Source organism: Drosophila miranda (genome assembly GCF_003369915.1).
Source record: "Drosophila miranda strain MSH22 chromosome Y unlocalized genomic scaffold, D.miranda_PacBio2.1 Contig_Y1_pilon, whole genome shotgun sequence".
Lineage (NCBI taxonomy): Eukaryota > Metazoa > Arthropoda > Insecta > Diptera > Drosophilidae > Drosophila > Drosophila miranda.
The window spans coordinates 27,529,568-27,554,585 of NW_022881603.1; the positions used below are offsets into that span (position 1 = coordinate 27,529,568).

The 25,018-nt window shown below is 45.3% G+C and overlaps 1 protein-coding gene across 2 annotated transcripts; it reads right to left on the bottom strand.

Annotated features, from left to right (window-relative positions):
- Window positions 1–690: 690 nt before the first annotated feature.
- On the bottom strand, window positions 691–24,493 carry LOC117191799 (protein ORD-like). 2 transcript variants are annotated; one of them, XM_033396560.1, is made up of 7 exons: window positions 24,387–24,493; window positions 20,202–20,297; window positions 2,314–2,837; window positions 1,998–2,247; window positions 1,766–1,942; window positions 1,619–1,696; window positions 691–1,555 (listed from the first exon to the last, which is right to left on the bottom strand). In XM_033396560.1, exons 1-7 carry the CDS (start codon window positions 24,426–24,428, stop codon window positions 1,403–1,405), a joined length of 1,320 nt encoding a protein of 439 aa, XP_033252451.1. In that variant the 5' UTR covers window positions 24,429–24,493; the 3' UTR covers window positions 691–1,402. The 2 variants fall into 2 exon arrangements, with proteins under 2 accessions (XP_033252451.1, XP_033252450.1); XM_033396559.1 differs by lacking the exon at window positions 24,387–24,493 and adding an exon at window positions 20,363–20,520.
- Window positions 24,494–25,018: the final 525 nt, after the last annotated feature.

Below are 25,018 nucleotides of genomic sequence, written 5' to 3' on the forward strand. Positions count from 1 at the left end.
ATTATTTGTTTCATTCGCTTTATTTTTCAATTAATTATAAGTGAATTTTCTCTCAGATATTTTTCCATAATTTTTGTGGATCAATTTTAATTGGTTAAATAAAAAAAATAAAAATTAATATAGAGAGACTTGTTTCCCATAATCTCACATTCATTCATTCTTCTTGTTGTTGTTCTTTGATATTATTTGTGGTTATTATTATTTTTCTTTGTGGATTAAACTCTTGGCACATTGATTTAATTTTAGACTCGAATTTTTAAAGATTATTTGTTTCACTCGCTTTATTTTTCAGTTACTTAACAGTGCATTTTCTTTCTGATATTTTTCCATAATTTTTGTGGATCAATTTTATTTGGATATAAACAAAAAAATGTATTTGTAAAGAAAGAATTTTTTCCAATTTTATTTTTTTTGTTTTCCTTGTGAAATAAATTCTTGGCACATTTTTTTTGATTTCAGATTCTTTTTTTTTAATGATTATTTCCTTCGCTCGCTTTATTTTGTTATCAATTCAATAGTGTATTTTTTTTCCATTTTTTATCAATTCATCTTGATACAATAAAAAAAAATGTGTGTATTTTTTCCAAATAAATGGGATCCATCTCTTGTTGTTCTCTGATATTATTTTTGAATGAATGGAATATGTTATATATGTAAGTTTTATTAAGGCACTTATTGAATGCCAAATCTTGAATATCTTTAATTCTACAAAAAAAAAGTGTTCTGTTTCCTTCGGCTTCGTCTGAAATGTTAACTATTTTATGAAAATATCTTCTGTAGCACATTCGGATATGTTCTTGCGTCGAAAAGTTGCCCCAACAACCGCCAATCAGTCAAGTCAGCCAGACAGACAGTCGCTCCTTCCAAATGCATCTCCAGGCCGTGGTGCCTGTCTTCTAACTGGGTCGATAGCGGTGGGCGTTGGGGTTTAGCTTAAAATGCTTTTAGGTTTACGTAAAATGCATTTCGCCAGCAAATGACGCGTGCCTTTGACTGACAGCCATTGTAGTTGTAGTTGCAGTTGCTGCTGCTGTTGCGGTGGCAGGGATATGGATGAGGATGAGAATGGTGATGGTGATGGCGATGGCTTGCTGGCTGTGTGGCATTCAAACTGACAGCCGGCAAAACTCTAATTGAAATGGAGCTGAAGAATGGTGCTCCTGTTGTTGTTCCGTGAGCGGCAGCGGCGGCGGCGGCGGCGGCGGCTGCGTAATTACAAAACGAGCAATGGAACAATGGAGGAGCAAAGGAAATATTTGTAAAACTAAAATTGGATGAGCGCTTGATAGATGCCTTATTCTTGAGGGGTGGCGGGCGCGACACTGCCTAGCTCCAAATTTATGGCATTCTTAAGGATTTCCAAGCGGGACTCGGACGATTCGGCGGACGCAACTTTAACGTCTCAGGATTCTTTGCCCGGCTGCTTCTCACACTTGATCACATGCCGCTCGTCGGAGAGAATGCTCAGGAAGCTGGGATACTCGATGAGGACAATGATGCAGTTGGCCTGGGCCATTTCGACGATGCGTTGCAAGTAGCGCATGCAAACCCATTTCTGGAACAGCATCTACATTAAAGGAAACCAAAGTCGGGAATGGGCAACTGCTGGGGATCTTACCGAATCTGTGGGTCCACGGGCATAGATGTCGTTCATGTAGGAAGCCGTGATAAACTGCCAGGTCACGAAATCAGCTATCTATAAGATACAGGACGGGTGGAGGGGGGGATCAAGAGAAACGTAGACTCAAAGGCACACAGTGCAAACCTTATCCAAATGGCTGATAATCAGCACCGATTGCTTGGCAATGCTGCTCAGGGCCAACTGGAAGGAGACCATCAGCAAGTTCTGGACATTGTGATCGGACTGGCTCCAGAAGATGTTCCTGTTGTCGCCAGCAATACGGATGGAAGTGCGCACAGTACGCAAATCGAAGTCGAGATCCTGCCGGAGGAAAACACAATGAAAAACATGTGGGAAACAGAGAGGTCGCATATACCTCTTCGGTCAGACTTTGAGGGCCCTGGGCGCCGGGCACCAGGAACCACACCGTATACTGCTTCATGGTGATGTACTCGAATATGCCGCGCACATGGTTGAACACCTGCATCACGAACTGACGCTCCGAGCGGAGTACGGCCTCGTTGACGGTAATACAGGATTCGGCCAATTTGCACACCAAATCCTCCTCATCCAGCTCCTTGCGAACGAAGAGCTTGGCAAAGATCTCAAAAGGATTGCCCGGGGTCCTGTAATGAATCGCGAAATGTAGCAAACCCCTAAAAACAAATGATTTTAGCCGATGCGAGACCCACTGAAAGTTTTTGTAGCCATTGCCGTCCGCCCGGATGATCTGCAGCCAATTGCCGGCGCACTTGTGCTGCAGATCCCACAGATGGATGGACGAGTACTGGGGATCCTCGAAGAACTGAGCGTGGAACTCGTCCAGCTGCCATTTGAGGATCTCGCCACCGTTCACCGTAAAGGTGACCCAGTCCAGACTCTGGGGATCGTCGAATCGCCGCTCGACCATCACCTGCTTTTCGACTACGAAGATTTTCTTGCGATTACGTGCCGCCTCGTGGCGTTTCTTCCGCTCCTCGAGACGCACTCTTGCCTGCGCCGATGTGGACGGCTCCAGGTCCAAGTCGCTGTCGCTGTCCTCCTCCGAGGGTGCGGGCTGCAACACCTGAAAGCGCAGGGAAACGCTGCCGCGTCCCACCTCCAGCAGCGGCAGCCGCTCCAAGCTCTCGGCGTCCGGAAAGGTCCGAGTGCACAGCAGCTGTATGGCCTGTGCCACAGGCGTCACGGCCACATTGACGGTGTCGCGGGCCTGCTCCTGCCCCATCGGCTTGTACAGCAGCACGTGCACGCTGTTCGATGGCCGAGGCAGTCTTTGATGTTCAGCTTCGGGGGCGGCACAGTTGTTAGATTCTATTCATGCTCGAGGGCATACGCCTTTTCCCACTTACCGATAGAAAGCGCATATTTTTATCTCCCTTAGCCTCGTCCATGTTTTTTTTTTTTTGCCGAAATCGAACAATTTTCACCAGAAAAACTTTTTCAGAGAGCTTCACATTCACAGTGTTGCTAATCACCCGCTGGACACCGGCTGGGCAGCGTGTATCGATAGTGCATCGATACTTTCGATACTATCGATACTGATTTTTAGTGTGGGAAAGCTGAAATTATGCAAGGTGGCCCGCAAATCTCTCTTTTCGGGGCTTATGTTACGCTCAGCACTAGGGAGAGCGCTTTGAAGCCATGTTTAATGAGAGAGAGCTCAAAACAAGACCCGAAAAGAGCGCGAAAAGAGATACTTTCGATACCTTCGACACTGGATTTTAGTGTGGAAAGCGCGGCCCGCAACGAGCTCTCTTTTCGGGGCTTTTTAACGCTTATTACAACAGCACACATCGTTCTTCTCTCTCTCTCATAAAATATGAAAGTAGTGCTGAGTAAAATAAGAACCGAAAAGAGAGTTTGTGGACCACCTTGTAAAATTTCAACATGGCCAGCACTACGACTCCCCTTCTCGACTACTTCTGCATCTCATTCTACTTCTACATCTACTACTACTTCTCTTTCTTCTTCTACTTCTCTTTCTACTACTCATCGTTCTCATTTTTCCTTCTGCTTCTGGTTCCGCGTCTATCCTAAAATTTATGAATCAGATCAACATTCGGCCTGATTCAGTTCCGAATTATTTAATGGTTATTTAATCATACGCTGTTACGAACCTTCTACTCGACAAACAACATTACAGTCTTCCCTCAACACAGACTTGGACCAGGTCGAGGTGTCGATGTTTTACCCCCCGACGCACCCACCCTACCTGAGATCTGAATCACACGTTCCGGATCTCCCTGCCATTGGCAAAAGCCTTACCCTCTCGTTGCTGTGGCTCCTCTTCCCCCATACGAAACGCTTAACAATTCATTTCTTCGTTATAATCTTCACTTCATTTCCTATTTTCACACGATATCATTTCTAAACTAGGCCTGCCTATTCATCCCCCCCTCATCTTAGTACTACTGGCGGTTAATAAATAATTAGATTAATAGGAATAAATAATATAATAAATATAAATAAATAGGTTACATATATATAATAAATATGGACGGACTTAAATTACATATACTTATAACTAGAGACGTCTAACAAAAATAATTAATGGGAGTAAATAAGTTGATGTGCTTTTTTTTCTTCTCCCTAAGCGGGCGAGGGTCCCGCACTACGTGGCCCGGTCTGATCCTTCGAGACCAGCAGGAACAACAGGCCAGGGTGGCGGAGCTGTGACCTATTCCCTACGGCCAACAAAAAAATAAATTTGGGGTTTCTTTACTCCCCCTTTGGAGCGGACTCACTCTTATGCTTCCTGGTCCTGGTTCCTGGTCTTTCCCTGATCTGGATCCCCTGGAATCACATTTATTTATCTTTTATTCATTTTTTTGCAGGGTGATGGCCACTACTCCATCCTCATCCCACTCACTTTTTCTTTCAGAACAAAAAAAATCGCTAAGTCACTAGGTCCGGCGCGCATGCTCCTCCGTTGCGGGAACTTTTTTTTCTGAACCCCCTCTTGGCTGTTCTGTTTAATGCTCCCGGCTGCCGATCCCCATCGCTCTCTGTTCTATCGCCCTTGAACTAGGTTCAAGGGCATGGCCTGATTCGGGCTGCTGTCGGCTCTCTTTTCTTTTGGGTGTGGGTGAGTTGGCTTCGGGACTCCGTTATGGGATGAGATCGGAAATCCTCTCACAACGGCTCCGGAGAGCGCGCGGAACTCTAACTCTCCAGGACCAGGTGGCCACTCTTCGCTAACCTTTCCCCTTAAATTTTGGCCCTGCCACCCTGTTCAAAAAAATACCTTCCTCTCAGCGCTTCTAGGGTCTCGCCTATCGATATCTTCGCATGCAACACCTAGCGAAAATTCGAGCGACCATGGCCGCGGAGAATTATTCGCAAACATCGAAGAGCTTCACCAAAAATGCTGGCATTCTCGGATTTTACAGTGCCTAGGAGGATCTTGCAGCGCCCAACGTAGGCTTACACCCACGTATCTGATAATCCTTAAGTGAGTGTTTTTAACTCTGAAGTCCCCACAGTGCAATTTTCGCTACAATTTTAGGTCTTTGGCGTGAAAAATCCCCACCGGCCTCCCCGACAGATCCTCCAGCTCGTAGGCGTTATTCCCTACTGGACGTACGACTCTGCATTTTAGAAATTTCCGGGCGAACTTGGCGTTGTAGCTTTTGCCAAAGTCGCTGAGGGTGAAGTTGCGCCTGTAGACTTCTTGGCCAGGTCTGGCGAAAAAGACTCGGGCCCGTTTGTTATAACGCTGGCTGCTCCGCTCATACGCTTGGTGTAGGCTGCGTTTAATTTGCTCGCGAATGAGGTGTCGCTTATCCGCGGGATCTAATGCGTGCACTTCGTGTTCCGTCAAAGACTGCAGCTTCCTCGCCAGCTTATAGCAGTTCCCATTCAGGAACATCTGCTGTCCAAATACAGCGAAGAACGGCGTGACGCCTGTGGCTTCGTGCACGGAGTCACGGATTGACACTTCGATCTCCGGTAGGTAGATGTCCCAGTCCCTGTGATCCTTCTCCAGATACGTCCTTATTGCAGCGAGTATCGTCCGATTTACTCTCTCGGCTGCATTGCTTTGCGGCGAGTATACTGCTGTGCGCATGTGTCGGATCCCGAAGCCGCTGACCATGTCCATGAAAGTCTTCGACAGGAACTGCTTTCCGTTGTCGGAGTGGATCACCTCTGGCACCCCGAATTTGTAAAAGACCTCTTGCACCAGGAATTGAATGACGTTCGCCGCGGTCGCCTCTCTCATCGCCTTCAAGAAGGTGAATTTCGAAAAGTGGTCTACGACGACGAAAATCCAAGCCTGTCCCCTTTTCGACCTGGGATACTTTCCAAGGAAGTCTATGTAGAGCTTTTGGAATGGCCTCTCCGTGGTTACTTCCTGACCGATCCCGACTTGGCTCCGGTAATTGGGTGCTTTGGATTCCTTGCATTCGGTGCAGCTTCGGACGTATTCCCGCACTTGTGCCGTCATCGCCGGCCAGTAGTAGTGCCTTTTTAATCTATGCAAGGTCTTCTTCATTCCACCGTGTCCAGCTGTGTGGTCTTCGTGGGCCTTTGCGATGAGGGTTTTCGTCAATGCCGCGGGAATCCATAATTTCCACATGGAACCTTCCACTTGGTCGTCGATTTGCGCGAAGGCCATTCGCTTGAATACTAGGTCCCCGTCTATTCGCAGGTCAGGCAATACTTCTTTGTTCCTGCAGATTTCTTCTTTCAGCTCCTGGTATTCCGTTGACTTGAATTCCGTCGTCTGGAATCCGAGGATTTCCGTTGGGTCTAGAACCACCTCCTCGATGCAGCGTGATAGTGTATCCGCCACTATATTTTCGACTCCCTTGCGGTGTTCGATCTCAAAGTCGAACCTCTGCAGCCGCAATGACCATCTCGCTAGACGCCCATTCAGGTCCTTGAGTGACATTAGCCACTTGAGGCTGGCGTGATCAGTAATTACCGTGAACGGCATCAATTCCACATATGGCCTGAATCTCTCTATCGCCAATACCGCAGCTAAACATTCTTTCTCCGTTACAGAATAATTTATTTGGTGTTTGTTCAGCTTGGAAGAAAAGAATGCCACTGGACGCTCTGCTTTGTCGTCATCCAGCTGGAAAAGCACTGCTCCCACTCCAAAATTTGAGGCGTCGCACTGGATGTAAAAATGGCGTTTGAAGTCGGCATGGACTAATACAGGAGCCGTGGTGAGGGCCTTTTTCAGGGATTCTATGGCCGCCCTCGCTTCCGTTGGCAAGGAAAACTTCCCGCGCGCATGCTTCTTCAGAGCATCTGTTAACGGTACAGCGACGGTTGCGAAGTCCTTGATGAAGCGCCTATACCATCCTGCGGTTCCTATGAAGCTCCGTAGCTCCTTCACTGAACTTGGGTTCGGGATCTTTTGTATAGCCACAACCCTATCGGGATCCATTTGCAGCGTGCCACCTCCGATGATAAACCCTAGGTATTTTAGCGACTTAAAGCAGAATTTGGATTTTTTTAAGCCTATCGTCAAATTCGCTCTTTTCAGGCACTGGGCCACCAATCGCAGATACCGCAGATGCGTCTGGAAGTCCGGGGCTATCACCAAAAGATCGTCCAAATAAACGAAAACGTTTGATCGGAGCTGAGTTGGAATTACCTTATCCATCACTCTGCATAACCTCTGGGCAGCGTTACACAGACCGAAGGGCATCATCACGAATTGATACAGCGGACGGCCTGCGACGGTAAATGCGGTGCACTTCCGGCTTTCTGGGTCCAGTTTAATCTGCCAGAATGCGAATTTGAGGTCGACGCTAGAAATGTAGTATGTCTGGTCAATCCTGGATAGTATACCCTCGATACTAGGAAGAGGGTAAGCATCTTTTACGGTGAGTTGGTTCAGTTTCCGCGCGTCCAAACAGAATCTATTTTTGTTTGGCTTTCGCACCACCGTCGTCCGATTGCTCCATGGACTATCGCTAACTTCGATCACTCCTAGCTCCAGCATTTTATCCACCTCGGTCCAGATCACCTCCTGCATCGCTGGGGATTGAGGGTAATGCCGATCTTTAAATGGTTCTGCGCCCTCGATCAACTGGATCCGATGCTGCTCTACCGTCGTTGTTCCCAATCCGGCATCCTCATAGGTCAGAAACTCCTTCTTTACCTTCTCCAGCTCTTCGGTTTCCGTGTCTTCCAGGGCCCAAGCTTCCACTTCCACGTCCTCCGGGCGATGTTCGGCGTACTGGCTGATTTGTGACATTTGGATCTCGCCTACTTGGACCTCGCTGGATCTACTGGACTCTTCTCCGAGGACTGTGGGAGCCAGCGCGAAGGATCTCCAGAAATCTATGCCCAAGTACATGGCTTGCTCTAGGTACGGGCATACGTAAAACAAGATCTCTTTGTTCATTCCGTTATATCTTACGCAGAGTTTGGTTTTGCCGATTATGGACCTGTCTTCTCCAGAGGCTGTCTTGATGATCGAGACATAATTGTCCATTTCCACCTCAAGGTCGGCAAGGAGTTCACGGCTGCCCTTTCCTAAGACACTAACGGATGCCCCAGTATCTAGGAGTCCAGCAATCCGATGTCCTCTTATCTGCACTTCGGCAAACACTCTGGGATCGCGTCCTGCTCCTCGTCTGACTGCCTCGGCCACCTCTTTGCGAGTCTGTCGCCTTTCCTTAAATCTGGAACGGGCCTTTTGGAGTCTACGACTGACACCGCGCATCCCCTCCAGCTGCCTGTCATCAAAGATTTGGTTTCGAATTTGTATGTATCTCCTCATCCTTTCTTCGGCCGGTACAAACTTCAAACTATTTTTATTTAATTTATTCGGGCTATTATTCTTAAATTCTATATTAATTAGTGGACCATCGTTCATTTCTTCGCGGGCTTCTGTCCCGAGCGCTGATCTCCCGCTTTCATCATGCCCGCTCGTGCGTTTCCCGAGCAATTGGGACACGTTGGAGTAAACATTTCTGGTTTCCCGCAGCGGTAACAAAATATTTTGCGTTCCTTCGCCACGCAGTCTCGGAATCCGTGGTCGAACTGGCCGCAATTCCAGCAACACAGCCTGGGTTTGTTCGCCAGGTGAGTTTCTTCCACCATCCTTGCTTCGTCTTCATCCAGAAACTCCGTTTCCGGCTCTAGCTCCTCCACTCGCTTCCCGGCTGATTGGAATTTCGGCACAGGACGGAACGTCGACTTCTGCTCGCGTCCGCGAAAGTGGTACTCCACTTCCAGGCACTCTTCCCTCAGCTGCTCCACGTTCCGGACTCGGATCGCGTAAACGTAGCGGGCGATCTCATCATCGAGCCCCTTCTTCAAGACTCGCACCATTTCGGACTCAACCAAAGGAGGGGTGAGTCTAGCCGCCAGTCTGCGCATCGCTCTAAAATATTCTTCCACAGATTCGCCAGATTGTTGCCTTCGCTCATGCAAGGTGCGTAGCCGCTCGAACTCGCCACCCACTGCTCGGAACCGGGACACCAACTCGTCCTTCAAATCCTCCCATCCTTCCGGAGGCCGTTCTCGGACAAATTGCCAATACCACTCCGCCGCTTGTCCTTTGACGAGATGGTGAAAGTTGTCAAGGACCTCGTCCCACGACCGTCGGTTCTGCCTACGGAGGAACTCGACCCTGAACACGAAGTCCTGCACCGTCATCTTATTTGGATCTCCATCTCCGTCGAAGTGGATTTCCCATTTGTCGACGCGCCCCCATCTCGCTCCTCTCCAATCATCTCTCCTTTCATATGGTGGCAGATCTGTTGGACCTCCGCCGTCTCCTGATGTCTCCCGTCTCTGCCTTCCAGCACCTGGATCCAGGTCCGCATCGGCTATTCCTCGGCGCCAGTTCTGGCTCAACCTCGCCGGCTTCCTTGGAGGCGACTGTGAATTCCATGCGTCATCGTCCTTGGGTCTTTTGGGCATGGTCCCTGTGTTCGGCTTCTGCCTGAGGTGAGCTAGAGGCTGCTGATCGCCATTATTATTATCGCTGTTTTCACCCTGGTCTCTTTCCAATCTCAGATCTTGGATCAATTCCCCGTTCTGGCGAAGAGGCGCCATCACCTCTGTTATGGCCCCCATCAGCTCCATAAAGCCGCGACGGATCTCCTCCTGCAACGTCCTACTCAGAGTATCTGCCATGCTGCCTCTCCACGTCTCCTGTGCTTGCGCTATGGCGACATTTACTCCTGAGAGAATCTCGGAGGGCAGTGCGTTCGATTGGCCTGGCAAATTCCAGCTGTCGTCTTCACGCCCCTCAGCGCCCTGTGTGTCCCCGCCTTGCATCTGTCCTTGGAGGTTACCTGGTGGAGGAGTCCTGCGAGTCATTTTCTGCTTAGACCGCAAGTTGTACGCGCTCATCAACCTAGCCCTGTATTTCCCTACCTCGAACTATCCTACTTATCTTTTTATTCAATACAATTAATTATCTACTCTTCTTTCAGAACAATCGCATAAACACTACCTATAACGCCAACTCACTGATCTTCAGCACAAAAACGTTTAATACGGCAAAAACACTAATAAGGGGGAAAGGAACCACAGCTACTACTAGGGCCAACTCTGCACATGGTGTTCTACGTCTTTTCCTGTCCAACGTCTAAAATTTGGCGAGCGCTGTTGACTGATCTTATCTTCCTTGAAAGATTAAGAGTCAAGGGCGCTCACTTCCCTACAGTCGCTGTTTCCGCCTACTTCCCTACTGAATGTTCGTTGCGGGATGTTGTAGCTGCTCCGAGTGCAACGCGTGGCCGACATCTGTCCCCACGGGCCACTCAGAACAAAAAATCTCCTTGAGAATCTACTCTCCCGACTCCATCCAGCGGTAAGCAGGGGAAGCGAAAAACAGAAATCTTTCTGACCATTCCTAACTTCGGGTATTTCTTTTTCTTCAGGTTCTCCTTTTGCACACCAGGCACCGGGCCGGTTGCTAACTGGCTTTTGGATTCTCCTCTGCCAGTGCCAAACCAAATCCCCTCTTGAGATTGCCTGCTTCCCGTTGTCAGATAAGTGCCGAAACATCCAACATCAAAAAAAACTATTTACTTTGTGGATTTTTTTCTTGCATCCTCAGGTCCCTCCGCGCCGTGCTTCTGTGAGCCAACTCGTCGAGTCCCTCACAGGCCACCGGAACACCGATGGACCCCAGATTGCAGAATACCACTCGAGATCTATCTTCTCTGCTGGATATTTATAATTTCTTCGACGTCCGTATGACTCGCATCCGTACTCTCCCTCTTTGATGGTCGAGCCAGGACTGCGAGTCCACTTCCCTGTCTCAGATTGGGCGCCATTATTGTTACGAACCTTTGTTTTTCTTTGGGGCAAGGCCGGCTAGCCAGTCATCCCAGGGCTGGATACTTCCCAAGCCCTCAGGTCGCACAACAACCAACTGATTGGACATCTCGAACAAAATGAAACAAGAAAAATAACCGACAAAAAAAAAACTGAAAAAAACGGACTCTACTCGACAAACAACATTACAGTCTTCCCTCAACACAGACTTGGACCAGGTCGAGGTGTCGATGTTTTACCCCCCGACGCACCCACCCTACCTGAGATCTGAATCACACGTTCCGGATCTCCCTGCCATTGGCAAAAGCCTTACCCTCTCGTTGCTGTGGCTCCTCTTCCCCCATACGAAACGCTTAACAATTCATTTCTTCGTTATAATCTTCACTTCATTTCCTATTTTCACACGATATCATTTCTAAACTAGGCCTGCCTATTCATCCCCCCCTCATCTTAGTACTACTGGCGGTTAATAAATAATTAGATTAATAGGAATAAATAATATAATAAATATAAATAAATAGGTTACATATATATAATAAATATGGACGGACTTAAATTACATATACTTATAACTAGAGACGTCTAACAAAAATAATTAATGGGAGTAAATAAGTTGATGTGCTTTTTTTTCTTCTCCCTAAGTGGGCGAGGGTCCCGCACTACGTGGCCAGGTCTGATCCTTCGAGACCAGCAGGAACAACAGGCCAGGGTGGCGGAGCTGTGACCTATTCCCTACGGCCAACAAAAAAATAAATTTGGGGTTTCTTTACTCCCCCTTTGGAGCGGACTCACTCTTATGCTTCCTGGTCCTGGTTCCTGGTCTTTCCCTGATCTGGATCCCCTGGAATCACATTTATTTATCTTTTATTCATTTTTTTGCAGGGTGATGGCCACTACTCCATCCTCATCCCACTCACTTTTTCTTTCAGAACAAAAAAAATCGCTAAGTCACTAGGTCCGGCGCGCATGCTCCTCCGTTGCGGGAACTTTTTTTTCTGAACCCCCTCTTGGCTGTTCTGTTTAATGCTCCCGGCTGCCGATCCCCATCGCTCTCTGTTCTATCGCCCTTGAACTAGGTTCAAGGGCATGGCCTGATTCGGGCTGCTGTCGGCTCTCTTTTCTTTTGGGTGTGGGTGAGTTGGCTTCGGGACTCCGTTATGGGATGAGATCGGAAATCCTCTCACAACGGCTCCGGAGAGCGCGCGGAACTCTAACTCTCCAGGACCAGGTGGCCACTCTTCGCTAACCTTTCCCCTTAAATTTTGGCCCTGCCACCCTGTTCAAAAAAATACCTTCCTCTCAGCGCTTCTAGGGTCTCGCCTATCGATATCTTCGCATGCAACAACGCTTTATTTTTGCATACATTTTTTTTAAATCAAATTTATATTGATATGCAAAAAAATTTTTAATAGAATTTTTTCTAATAATCTCGCATTCATTCTTTATTCAATTAATTATAAGTAGATTTGTGTTCAGTAATCAATTTTTTATCAAATACAAAAAAAAAAATTATGTATAAAGAATTGTTTCTCATAATCTCACATTATTTCATTCTTCTTGTTGTTCTCTAATATATTTTTTTTTCTCGTGTTTTCTTTGTGGAATAAATTCTTAGAACATTGATTTGACTTGAGTTTCGAATTTTGAAATGATTATTTGTTTCATTCGCTTTATTTTTCAATTAATTATAAGTGAATTTTCTCTCAGATATTTTTCCATCATTTTTGTGGATCAATTTTAATTGGTTAAATAAAAAAAAAAAAAAATTAATATAGAGAGACTTGTTTCCCATAATCTCACATTCATTCATTCTTCTTGTTGTTGTTCTTTGATATTATTTGTGGTTATTATTATTTTTCTTTGTGGATTAAACTCTTGGCACATTGATTTAATTTTAGACTCGAATTTTTAAAGATTATTTGTTTCACTCGCTTTATTTTTCAGTTACTTAACAGTGCATTTTCTTTCTGATATTTTTCCATAATTTTTGTGGATCAATTTTATTTGGATATAAACAAAAAAATGTATTTGTAAAGAAAGAATTTTTTCCAATTTTATTTTTTTTGTTTTCCTTGTGAAATAAATTCTTGGCACATTTTTTTTGATTTCAGATTCTTTTTTTTTAATGATTATTTCCTTCGCTCGCTTTATTTTGTTATCAATTCAATAGTGTATTTTTTTTCCATTTTTTATCAATTCATCTTGATACAATAAAAAAAAATGTGTGTATTTTTTCCAAATAAATGGGATCCATCTCTTGTTGTTCTCTGATATTATTTTTGAATGAATGGAATATGTTATATATGTAAGTTTTGGCCCCACCAAGGCACTTATTGAATGCCAAATCTTGAATATCTTTAATTCTACAAAAAAAAAGTGTTCTGTTTCCTTCGGCTTCGTCTGAAATGTTAACTATTTTATGAAAATATCTTCTGTAGCACATTCGGATATGTTCTTGCGTCGAAAAGTTGCCCCAACAACCGCCAATCAGTCAAGTCAGCCAGACAGACAGTCGCTCCTTCCAAATGCATCTCCAGGCCGTGGTGCCTGTCTTCTAACTGGGTCGATAGCGGTGGGCGTTGGGGTTTAGCTTAAAATGCTTTTAGGTTTACGTAAAATGCATTTCGCCAGCAAATGACGCGTGCCTTTGACTGACAGCCATTGTAGTTGTAGTTGCAGTTGCTGCTGCTGTTGCGGTGGCAGGGATATGGATGAGGATGAGAATGGTGATGGTGATGGCGATGGCTTGCTGGCTGTGTGGCATTCAAACTGACAGCCGGCAAAACTCTAATTGAAATGGAGCTGAAGAATGGTGCTCCTGTTGTTGTTCCGTGAGCGGCAGCGGCGGCGGCGGCGGCGGCGGCTGCGTAATTACAAAACGAGCAATGGAACAATGGAGGAGCAAAGGAAATATTTGTAAAACTAAAATTGGATGAGCGCTTGATAGATGCCTTATTCTTGAGGGGTGGCGGGCGCGACACTGCCTAGCTCCAAATTTATGGCATTCTTAAGGATTTCCAAGCGGGACTCGGACGATTCGGCGGACGCAACTTTAACGTCTCAGGATTCTTTGTCCGGCTGCTTCTCACACTTGATCACATGCCGCTCGTCGGAGAGAATGCTCAGGAAGCTGGGATACTCGATGAGGACAATGATGCAGTTGGCCTGGGCCATTTCGACGATGCGTTGCAAGTAGCGCATACAAACCCATTTCTGGAACAGCATCTACATTAAAGGAAACCAAAGTCGGGAATGGGCAACTGCTGGGGATCTTACCGAATCTGTGGGTCCACGGGCATAGATGTCGTTAATGTAGGAAGCCGTGATAAACTGCCAGGTCACGAAATCAGCTATCTATAAGATACAGGACGGGTGGAGGGGGGGATCAAGAGAAACGTAGACTCAAAGGCACACAGTGCAAACATTATCCAAATGGCTGATAATCAGCACCGATTGCTTGGCAATGCTGCTCAGGGCCAACTGGAAGGAGACCATCAGCAAGTTCTGGACACTGTGATCGGACTGGCTCCAGAAGATGTTCCTGTTGTCGCCAGCAATACGGATGGAAGTGCGAACAGTACGCAAATCGAAGTCGAGATCCTGCCGGAGGAAAACGCAATGAAAAACATGTGGAAAACAGAGAGGTCGCATATACCTCTTCGGTCAGACTTTGAGGGCCCTGGGCGCCGGGCACCAGGAACCACACCGTATACTGCTTCATGGTGATGTACTCGAATATGCCGCGCACATGGTTGAACACCTGCATCACGAACTGACGCTCCGAGCGGAGTACGGCCTCGTTGACGGTAATACAGGATTTGGCCAATTTGCACACCAAATCCTCCTCATCCAGATCCTTGCGAACGAAGAGCTTGGCAAAGATCTCAAAAGGATTGTGTTCCAGTCCCACCTGAACGATAGGTGGCCAGGGCTGAGGGCGACGCGCCATCTAGCGGAAGTCCAGGGAGGCTCGATGGTGTATGGGGACATCGTGGGGAGCTGGAGCCGTTACTGGGGATATAAGGAAGAGAATAGGATTAGTTATATGTATTAGTAAGGGAAAAAGGGATAAATAAGAGTGAAAATATTAGAAAACGTGGATTGGATTATGGAAATCGTGGAGCGTGGACGGAGTAACGTCGAAATTTGAAATTTTGTGCTTAAAACAGAAAGTTTGAAGTGAGTACAGAAAAGGCGGGCGATAAGATAGGTTGTAATGCAGAAAATTTTACTAACAGCCGGCAAGGAATATAGCCACCAGAACCGGGCCAGAAGGTTTCCTGGAGAGGGACACTGGAGTTCGAGAAAGTCGACTGCAGAGAAGAAGACTGCCCAACGGAACCTGAGTGAGTTCGTTCCAGTTGCGCGTGTGTGAGCCAAGTAGCGCGGGACGTGTGAAGGGGGAGGGTGAAAGAGAACGAGTTAGCTGCCAGGGCGATTCTAGCCACACCGCACGATCGTTGCATCGCCTTCCAGTGCGTGCCACACGTTTGGTCTCATTCACCAAGTAAAAACCCCGAAACCCTATTCACACACACACACACGCGCACACGTGTACACGGACCTATATAAATTTAGGGCTGACCGGCCACGGCCAGCGATCGCCCACGTCGTTTGAACTTAAAGAAAAAAAACATAATCCGCACTCCAAATACCGTTCCACATTAAATGTTATTTTGTTCCGTGTGTTGTCCTTTATTTAGTAATTAGTATTAGCTTAAACCGTTTAACGTAAAATCTTGGCCATTGAAAAAAAATATGTAAAAACACCAACACCTTTCAAGAACCTAAATCTGCGATCAGCTGTTCAGTGCCAGAAGATTAACCCTTAGTGGGTGACGCGGGGGTCCCATCAGTCCACCGTATTTGGTCGAGCGATTTGTGGCAAAATATTGTTTATTGTTTATGTCCCGGGGACCCTTAACAAGAGCTCTTGGTAGGTTAAGTCTCCGTAGGGGCCCGAGTTAAATTAACTCCCGTAAAACTGGATCCACTCATCTACACATATTCCATTACGTATGGGTGAGGGAGGGTATCCCTGTTGGTTGAACGAAATTTCAGCAGTTATTTCCTTGTTTGTTCCAGTCCCACCTGAACGATAGGTGGCCAGGGCTGAGGGCGACGCGCCATCTAGCGGAAGTCCAGGGAGGCTCGATGGTGTATGGGGACATCGGGGGGAGCTGGAGCCGTTACTGGGGATATAAGGAAGAGAATAGGATTAGATATATGTATTAGTAAGGGAAAAAGGGATAAATAGGAGTGAAAATATTAGAAAACGTGGATTGGATTATAGAAATCGTGGAGCGTGGACGGAGTAACGTCGAAATTGGAAATTTTGTGCTTAAAACAGAAAGTTTGAAGTGAGTACAGAAAAGGCGGGCGATAAAATAGGTTGTAATGCAGAAAATTTTACAAACAGCCGGCAAGGAATATAGCCACCAGAACCGGGCCAGAAGGTTTCCTGGAGAGGGACACTGGAGTTCGAGAAAGTCGACTGCAGAGAAGAAGACTGCCCAACGGAACCTGAGTGAGTTCGTTCCAGTTGCGCGTGTGTGAGCCAAGTAGCGCGGGACGTGTGAAGGGGGAGGGTGAAAGAGAACGATTTAGCTGCCAGGGCGATTCTAGCCACACCGCACGATCGTTGCATCGCCTTCCAGTGCGTGCCACACGTTTGGTCTCATTCACCAGGTAACAACCCCGAAACCCTATTCACACACACACACACGCACACACGTATACTCGGACCTATATAAATTTAGGGCTGACCGGCCACGGCCAGCGATCGCCCACGTCGTTTGAATTTAAAGAAAAAAAACATAATCCGCACTCCAAACACCGTTCCACATTAAATGTTATTTTGTTCCGTGTGTTGTCCTTTATTTAGTAATTAGTATTAGCTTAAACCGTTTAACGTACATTGAAAAAAAATATGTAAAAACACCAACACCTTTCACGAACCTAAATCTGCGATCAGCTGTTCAGTGCCAGAAGATTAACCCTTAGTGGGTGACGCGGGGGTCCCATCAGTCCACCGTATTTGGTCGAGCGATTTGTGAAAAAAATATTGTTTATTGCTTATGTCCCGGGGACCCTTAACAAGAGCTCTTGGTAGGTTAAGTCTCCGTAGGGGCCCGAGTTAAATTAACTCCCGTAAAACTGGATCCACTCATCTACACATATTCCATTACGTATGGGTGAGGGTATCCCTGTTGGTTGAACGAAATTTCAGCAGTTATTTCCTTGTTTGCCTGTGTGTCGAACGTTTTGGTGTTTCTTAGTGGTTAGTGATAATTTTGAGTATAGCTATTTATTAATGAGCAAGATAAAATTGTCAATTTACGATTATTAAAGCTTGGATATATATTGAAGCATGATGCCTTAAATTTAAAATAGAGGGATGACGTGTGGCGTAAGCCATGGATTAGGCCAGCCGTTACCGTGCCAGCAGAGGGTGGCCAAAAATGAACGTGGTGTTTGGTCACAGGTAGGGCGGGCGCGCGAAGTGATAACACCCAAGCTTCACCCACTTGATAGCCGTCTGTTTATGATTTTCTTTGTTGTTGTTAGGTTGTTGTTAGTTTTGATGTCCCGAGAAGTAGTATGTCTCCTTTTTTGTCTACATTTGGCGGGCAAGGGGAACTACCCAGCCCTGGGGTCGACAGCTAGCCGGCATTGCCCTCTGGGAAACAAGCCAAGTGTAACAATTGCCCGGGGTCCTGTAATGAATCGCGAAATGTAGCAAACCCCTAAAAACAAATGATTTTAGCCGATGCGAGACCCACTGAAAGTTTTTGTAGCCATTGCCGTCCGCCCGGATGATCTGCAGCCAATTGCCGGCGCACTTGTGCTGCAGATCCCACAGATGGATGGACGAGTACTGGGGATCCTCGAAGAACTGAGCGTGGAACTCGTCCAGCTGCCATTTGAGGATCTCGCCACCGTTCACCGTAAAGGTGACCCAGTCCAGACTCTGGGGATCGTCGAATCGCCGCTCGACCATCACCTCCTTTTCGACTACGAAGATTTTCTTGCGATTACGTGCCGCCTCGTGGCGTTTCTTCCGCTCCTCGAGACGCACTCTTGCCTGCGCCGATGTGGACGGCTCCAGGTCCAAGTCGCTGTCGCTGTCCTCCTCCGAGGGTGCGGGCTGCAACACCTGAAAGCGCAGGGAAATGCTGCCGCGTCCCACCTCCAGCAGCGGCAGCCGCTCCAAGCTCTCGGCGTCCGGAAAGGTCAGAGTGAACAGCAGCTGTATGGCCTGTGCCACAGGCGTCACGGCCACATTGACGGTGTCGCGGGCCTGCTCCTGCCCCATCGGCTTGTACAGCAGCACGTGCACGCTGTTCGATTGGGGGAACGACACGCTCACATCGCTGCAGCCGAGTCTGTCATAGATGTTCAGCTTCGGGGGCGGCACAGTTGTTAGATTCTATTCATGCTCGAGGGCATACGCCTTTTCCGACTTACCGATAGAAAGCGCATATTTGTATCTCCCTTAGCCTCGTCCATGTGTTTTTTTTTTCCGAAATCGAACAATTTTCACCAGAAAAACTTTTTCAGAGAGCTTCACATTCACAGTGTTGCTAATCACCCGCTGGACACCGGCTGGGCAGCGTGTATCGATAGTGCATCGATACTTTCGATACTATCGATACTGATTTTTAGTGTGGGAAAGCTGAAATTATGCAAGGTGGCCCGCAAATCTCTCTTTTCGGGGCTTATGTTACGCTCAGCACTAGGGAGAGCGCTTTGAGGCCATGTTTAATGAGAGAGAGCTCAAAACAAGACCCGAAAAGAGCGCGAAAAGAGATACTTTCGATACCTTCGACACTGGATTTTAGTGTGGAAAGCGCGGCCCGGGTCTTTTCAACGCTTATTACAACAGCACACATCGTTCTTCTCTCTCTCTCATAAAATATGAAAGTATTGCTGAGTAAAATAAGAACCGAAAAGAGAGTTTGTGGACCACCTTGTAAAATTTCAACATGGCCAGCACTACGACTCCCCTTCTCGACTACTTCTGCATCTCATTCTACTTCTACATCTACTACTACTTCTCTTTCTCCTACTCATCGTTCTCATTTTTCCTTCTGCTTCTGGTTCCGCTTCTATCCTAAAATTTATGAATCAGATCAACATTCGGCCTGATTCAGTTCCGAATTATTTCATGGTTATTTAATCATACGCTTTATTTTTGCATACATTTTTTTAAAATCAAATTTATATTGATATACAAAAAAAATTTTAAAAGAATTTTTTCTAATAATCTCGCATTCATTCTTTATTCAATTAATTATAATTCGATTTGTGTTCAGTAATCAATTTTTTATCAAATACAAAAAAAAAAATTATGTATAAAGAATTGTTTCTCATAATCTCACATTATTTCATTCTTCTTGTTGTTCTCTGGTATTTATTTTTCTCGTGTTTTCTTTGTGGAATAAATTCTTAAAACATTGATTTGACTTGAGTTTCGAATTTTGAAATGATTATTTGTTTCATTCGCTTTATTTTTCAATTAATTATAAGTGAATTTTCTCTCAGGTATTTTTCCATCATTTTTGTGGATCAATTTTAATTGGTTAAATAAAAAAAATAAAAATTAATATAGAGAGACTTGTTTCCCATAATCTCACATTCATTCATTCTTCTTGTTGTTGTTCTTTGATATTATTTGTGGTTATTATTATTTTTCTTTGTGGATTAAACTCTTGGCACATTGATTTAATTTTAGACTCGAATTTTTAAAGATTATTTGTTTCACTCGCTTTATTTTTCAGTTACTTAACAGTGCATTTTCTTTCTGATATTTTTCCATAATTTTTGTGGATCAATTTTATTTGGATATAAACAAAAAAAAGGATTTGTAAGGAAAGAATTTTTTCCAATTTTATTTTTTTTTGTTTTCCCTGTGAAATAAATTCTTGGCACATTTTTTTTGATTTCAGATTCTTATTTTTTAATGATTATTTCCTTTGCTCGCTTTATTTTGTTATCAATTCAATAGTGTATTTTTTTTCCATTTTTTATCAATTCATCTTGATACAATAAAAAAAAATGTGTAAATTTTTTCCAAAGTAATGGGATCCATCTCTTGTTGTTCTCTGATATTATTTTTGAATGAATGGAATATGTTATATATGTAAGTTTTGGCCCCACCAAGGCACTTATTGAATGCCAAATCTTGAATATCTTTAATTCTACAAAAAAAAAGAAGCGGCAGCCGCTCCAAGCTCTCGGCGTCCGGAAAGGTCCGAGTGCACAGCAGCTGTATGGCCTGTGCCACAGGCGGCACGGCCACATTGACGGTGTCGCGGGCCTGCTCCTGCCCCATCGGCTTGTACAGCAGCACGTGCACGCTGTTCGATTGGGGGAACGACACGCTCACATCGCTGCAGCCGAGGCAGTCTTTGATGTTCAGCTTCGGGGGCGGCACAGTTGTTAGATTCTATTCATGCTCGAGGGCATACGCCTTTTCCGACTTACCGATAGAAAGCGCATATTTATATCTCCCTTAGCCTCGTCCATGTGTTTTTTTTTTTCCGAAATCGAACAATTTTCACCAGAAAAACTTTTTCAGAGAGCTTCACATTCACAGTGTTGCTAATCACCCGCTGGACACCGGCTGGGCAGCGTGTATCGATAGTGCATCGATACTTTCGATACTATCGATACTGATTTTTAGTGTGGGAAAGCTGAAATTATGCAAGGTGGCCCGCAAATCTTTTTTTTCGGGGCTTATGTTACGCTCAGCACTAGGGAGAGCGCTTTGAGGCCATGTTTAATGAGAGAGAGCTCAAAACAAGACCCGAAAAGAGCGCGAAAAGAGATACTTTCGATACCTTCGACACTGGATTTTAGTGTGTAAGCGCGGCCCGGGTCTTTTCAACGCTTATTACAACAGCACACATCTTTCTTCTCTCTCTCTCATAAAATATGAAAGTAGTGCTGAGTAAAATAAGAACCGAAAAGAGAGTTTGTGGACCACCTTGTAAAATTTCAACATGGCCAGCACTACGACTCCCCTTCTCGACTACTTCTGCATCTCATTCTACTTCTACATCTACTACTACTTCTCTTTCTCCTACTCATCGTTCTCATTTTTCCTTCTGCTTCCGGTTCCGCGTCTATCCTAAAATTTATGAATCAGATCAACATTCGGCCTGATTCAGTTCCGAATTATTTCATGGTTATTTAATCATACGCTTTATTTTTGCATACATTTTTTTTAAATCAAATTTATATTGATATACAAAAAAAATTTTAAAAGAATTTTTTCTAATAATCTCGCATTCATTCTTTATTCAATTAATTATAATTCGATTTGTGTTCAGTAATCAATTTTTTATCAAATACAAAAAAAAAAATTATGTATAAAGAATTGTTTCTCAAAATCTCCCAATATTTCATTCTTCTTGTTGTTCTCTGGTATTTATTTTTCTCGTGTTTTCTTTGTGGAATAAATTCTTAAAACATTGATTTGACTTGAGTTTCGAATTTTGAAATGATTATTTGTTTCATTCGCTTTATTTTTCAATTAATTATAAGTGAATTTTCTCTCAGGTATTTTTCCATCATTTTTGTGGATCAATTATAATTGGTTAAATAAAAAAAATAAAAATTAATATAGAGAGACTTGTTTCCCATAATCTCACATTCATTCATTCTTCTTGTTGTTGTTCTTTGATATTATTTGTGGTTATTATTATTTTTCTTTGTGGATTAAACTCTTGGCACATTGATTTAATTTTAGACTCGAATTTTTAAAGATTATTTGTTTCACTCGCTTTATTTTTCAGTTACTTAACAGTGCATTTTCTTTCTGATATTTTTCCATAATTTTTGTGGATCAATTTTATTTGGATATAAACAAAAAAATGTATTTGTAAAGAAAGAATTTTTTCCAATTTTATTTTTTTTGTTTTCCTTGTGAAATAAATTCTTGGCACATTTTTTTTGATTTCAGATTCTTTTTTTTTAATGATTATTTCCTTCGCTCGCTTTATTTTGTTATCAATTCAATAGTGTATTTTTTTTCCATTTTTTATCAATTCATCTTGATACAATAAAAAAAAATGTGTGTATTTTTTCCAAATAAATGGGATCCATCTCTTGTTGTTCTCTGATATTATTTTTGAATGAATGGAATATGTTATATATGTAACTTTTGGCCCCACCAAGGCACTTATTGAATGCCAAATCTTGAATATCTTTAATTCTACAAAAAAAAAGTGTTCTGTTTCCTTCGGCTTCGTCTGAAATGTTAACTATTTTATGAAAATATCTTCTGTAGCACATTCGGATATGTTCTTGCGTCGAAAAGTTGCCCCAACAACCGCCAATCAGTCAAGTCAGCCAGACAGACAGTCGCTCCTTCCAAATGCATCTCCAGGCCGTGGTGCCTGTCTTCTAACTGGGTCGATAGCGGTGGGCGTTGGGGTTTAGCTTAAAATGCTTTTAGGTTTACGTAAAATGCATTTCGCCAGCAAATGACGCGTGCCTTTGACTGACAGCCATTGTAGTTGTAGTTGCAGTTGCTGCTGCTGTTGCGGTGGCAGGGATATGGATGAGGATGAGAATGGTGATGGTGATGGCGATGGCTTGCTGGCTGTCTGGCATTCAAACTGACAGCCGGCAAAACCCTAATTGAAATTGAGCTGAAGAATGGTGCTCCTGTTGTTGTTCCGTGAGCGGCAGCGGCGGCGGCGGCGGCGGCGGCTGCGTAATTACAAAACGAGCAATGGAACAATGGAGGAGCAAAGGAAATATTTGTAAAACTAAAATTGGATGAGCGCTTGATAGATGCCTTATTCTTGAGGGGTGGCGGGCGCGACACTGCCTAGCTCCAAATTTATGGCATTCTTAAGGATTTCCAAGCGGGACTCGGACGATTCGGCGGACGCAACTTTAACGTCCCAGGATTCTTTGTCCGGCTGCTTCTCACACTTGATCACATGCCGCTCGTCGGAGAGAATGCTCAGGAAGCTGGGATACTCGATGAGGACAATGATGCAGTTGGCCTGGGCCATTTCGACGATGCGTTGCAAGTAGCGCATGCAAACCCATTTCTGGAACAGCATCTACATTAAAGGAAACCAAAGTCGGGAATGGGCAACTGCTGGGGATCTTACCGAATCTGTGGGTCCACGGGCATAGATGTCGTTAATGTAGGAAGCCGTGATAAACTGCCAGGTCACGAAATCAGCTATCTATAAGATACAGGACGGGTGGAGGGGGGGATCAAGAGAAACGTAGACTCAACGGCACACAGTGCAAACCTTATCCAAATGGCTGATAATCAGCACCGATTGCTTGGCAATGCTGCTCAGGGCCAACTGGAAGGAGACCATCATCAAGTTCTGGACATTGTGATCGGACTGGCTCCAGAAGATGTTCCTGTTGTCGCCAGCAATACGGATGGAAGTGCGCACAGTACGCAAATCGAAGTCGAGATCCTGCCGGAGGAAAACGTAATGAAAAACATGTGGAAAACAGAGTGGTCGCATATACCTCTTCGGTCAGACTTTGAGGGCCCTGGGCGCCGGGCACCAGGAACCACACCGTATACTGCTTCATGGTGATGTACTCGAATATGCCGCGCACATGGTTGAACACCTGCATCACGAACTGACGCTCCGAGCGGAGTACGGCCTCGTTGACGGTAATACAGGATTCGGCCAATTTGCACACCAAATCCTCCTCATCCAGCTCCTTGCGAACGAAGAGCTTGGCAAAGATCTCAAAAGGATTGCCCGGGGTCCTGTAATGAATCGCGAAATGTAGCAAACCCCTAAAAACAAATGATTTTAGCCGATGCGAGACCCACTGAAAGTTTTTGTAGCCATTGCCGTCCGCCCGGATGATCTGCAGCCAATTGCCGGCGCACTTGTGCTGCAGATCCCACAGATGGATGGACGAGTACTGGGGATCCTCGAAGAACTGAGCGTGGAACTCGTCCAGCTGCCATTTGAGGATCTCGCCACCGTTCACCGTAAAGGTGACCCAGTCCAGACTCTGGGGATCGTCGAATCGCCGCTCGACCATCACCTCCTTTTCGACTACGAAGATTTTCTTGCGATTACGTGCCGCCTCGTGGCGTTTCTTCCGCTCCTCGAGACGCACTCTTGCCTGCGCCGATGTGGACGGCTCCAGGTCCAAGTCGCTGTCGCTGTCCTCCTCCGAGGGTGCGGGCTGCAACACCTGAAAGCGCAGGGAAACCTGCCGCGTCCCACCTCCAGCAGCGGCAGCCGCTCCAAGCTCTCGGCGTCCGGAAAGGTCCGAGTGCACAGCAGCTGTATGGCCTGTGCCACAGGCGTCACGGCCACATTGACGGTGTCGCGGGCCTGCTCCTGCCCCATCGGCTTGTACAGCAGCACGTGCACGCTGTTTGATTGGGGGAACGACTCGCTCACATCGCTGCAGCCGAGGCAGTCTTTGATGTTCATCTTCGGGGGCGGCACAGTTGTTAGATTCTATTCATGCTCGAGGGCATACGCCTTTTCCCACTTACCGATAGAAAGCGCATAGTTTTATCGCCCTTAGCCTCGTCCATGTTTTTTTTTTTTTTTCCGAAATCGAACAATTTTCACCAGAAAAACTTTTTCAGAGAGCTTCACATTCACAGTGTTGCTAATCACCCGCTGGACACCGGCTGGGCAGCGTGTATCGATAGTGCATCGATACTTTCGATACTATCGATACTGATTTTTAGTGTGGGAAAGCTGAAATTATGCAAGGTGGCCCGCAAATCTCTCTTTTCTGGGCTTATGTTACGCTCAGCACTAGGGAGAGCGCTTTGAGGCCATGTTTAATGAGAGAGAGCTCAAAACAAGACCCGAAAAGAGCGCGAAAAGAGATACTTTCGATACCTTCGACACTGGATTTTAGTGTGGAAAGCGCGGCCCGCAACGAGCTCTCTTTTCGTGGCTTTTTAACGCTTATTACAACAGCACACATCGTTCTTCTCTCTTTCTCATAAAATATGAAAGTATTGCTGAGTAAAATAAGAACCGAAAAGAGAGTTTGTGGACCACCTTGTAAAATTTCAACATGGCCAGCACTACGACTCCCCTTCTCGACTACTTCTGCATCTCATTCTACTTCTACATCTACTACTACTTCTCTTTCTTCTTCTACTTCTCT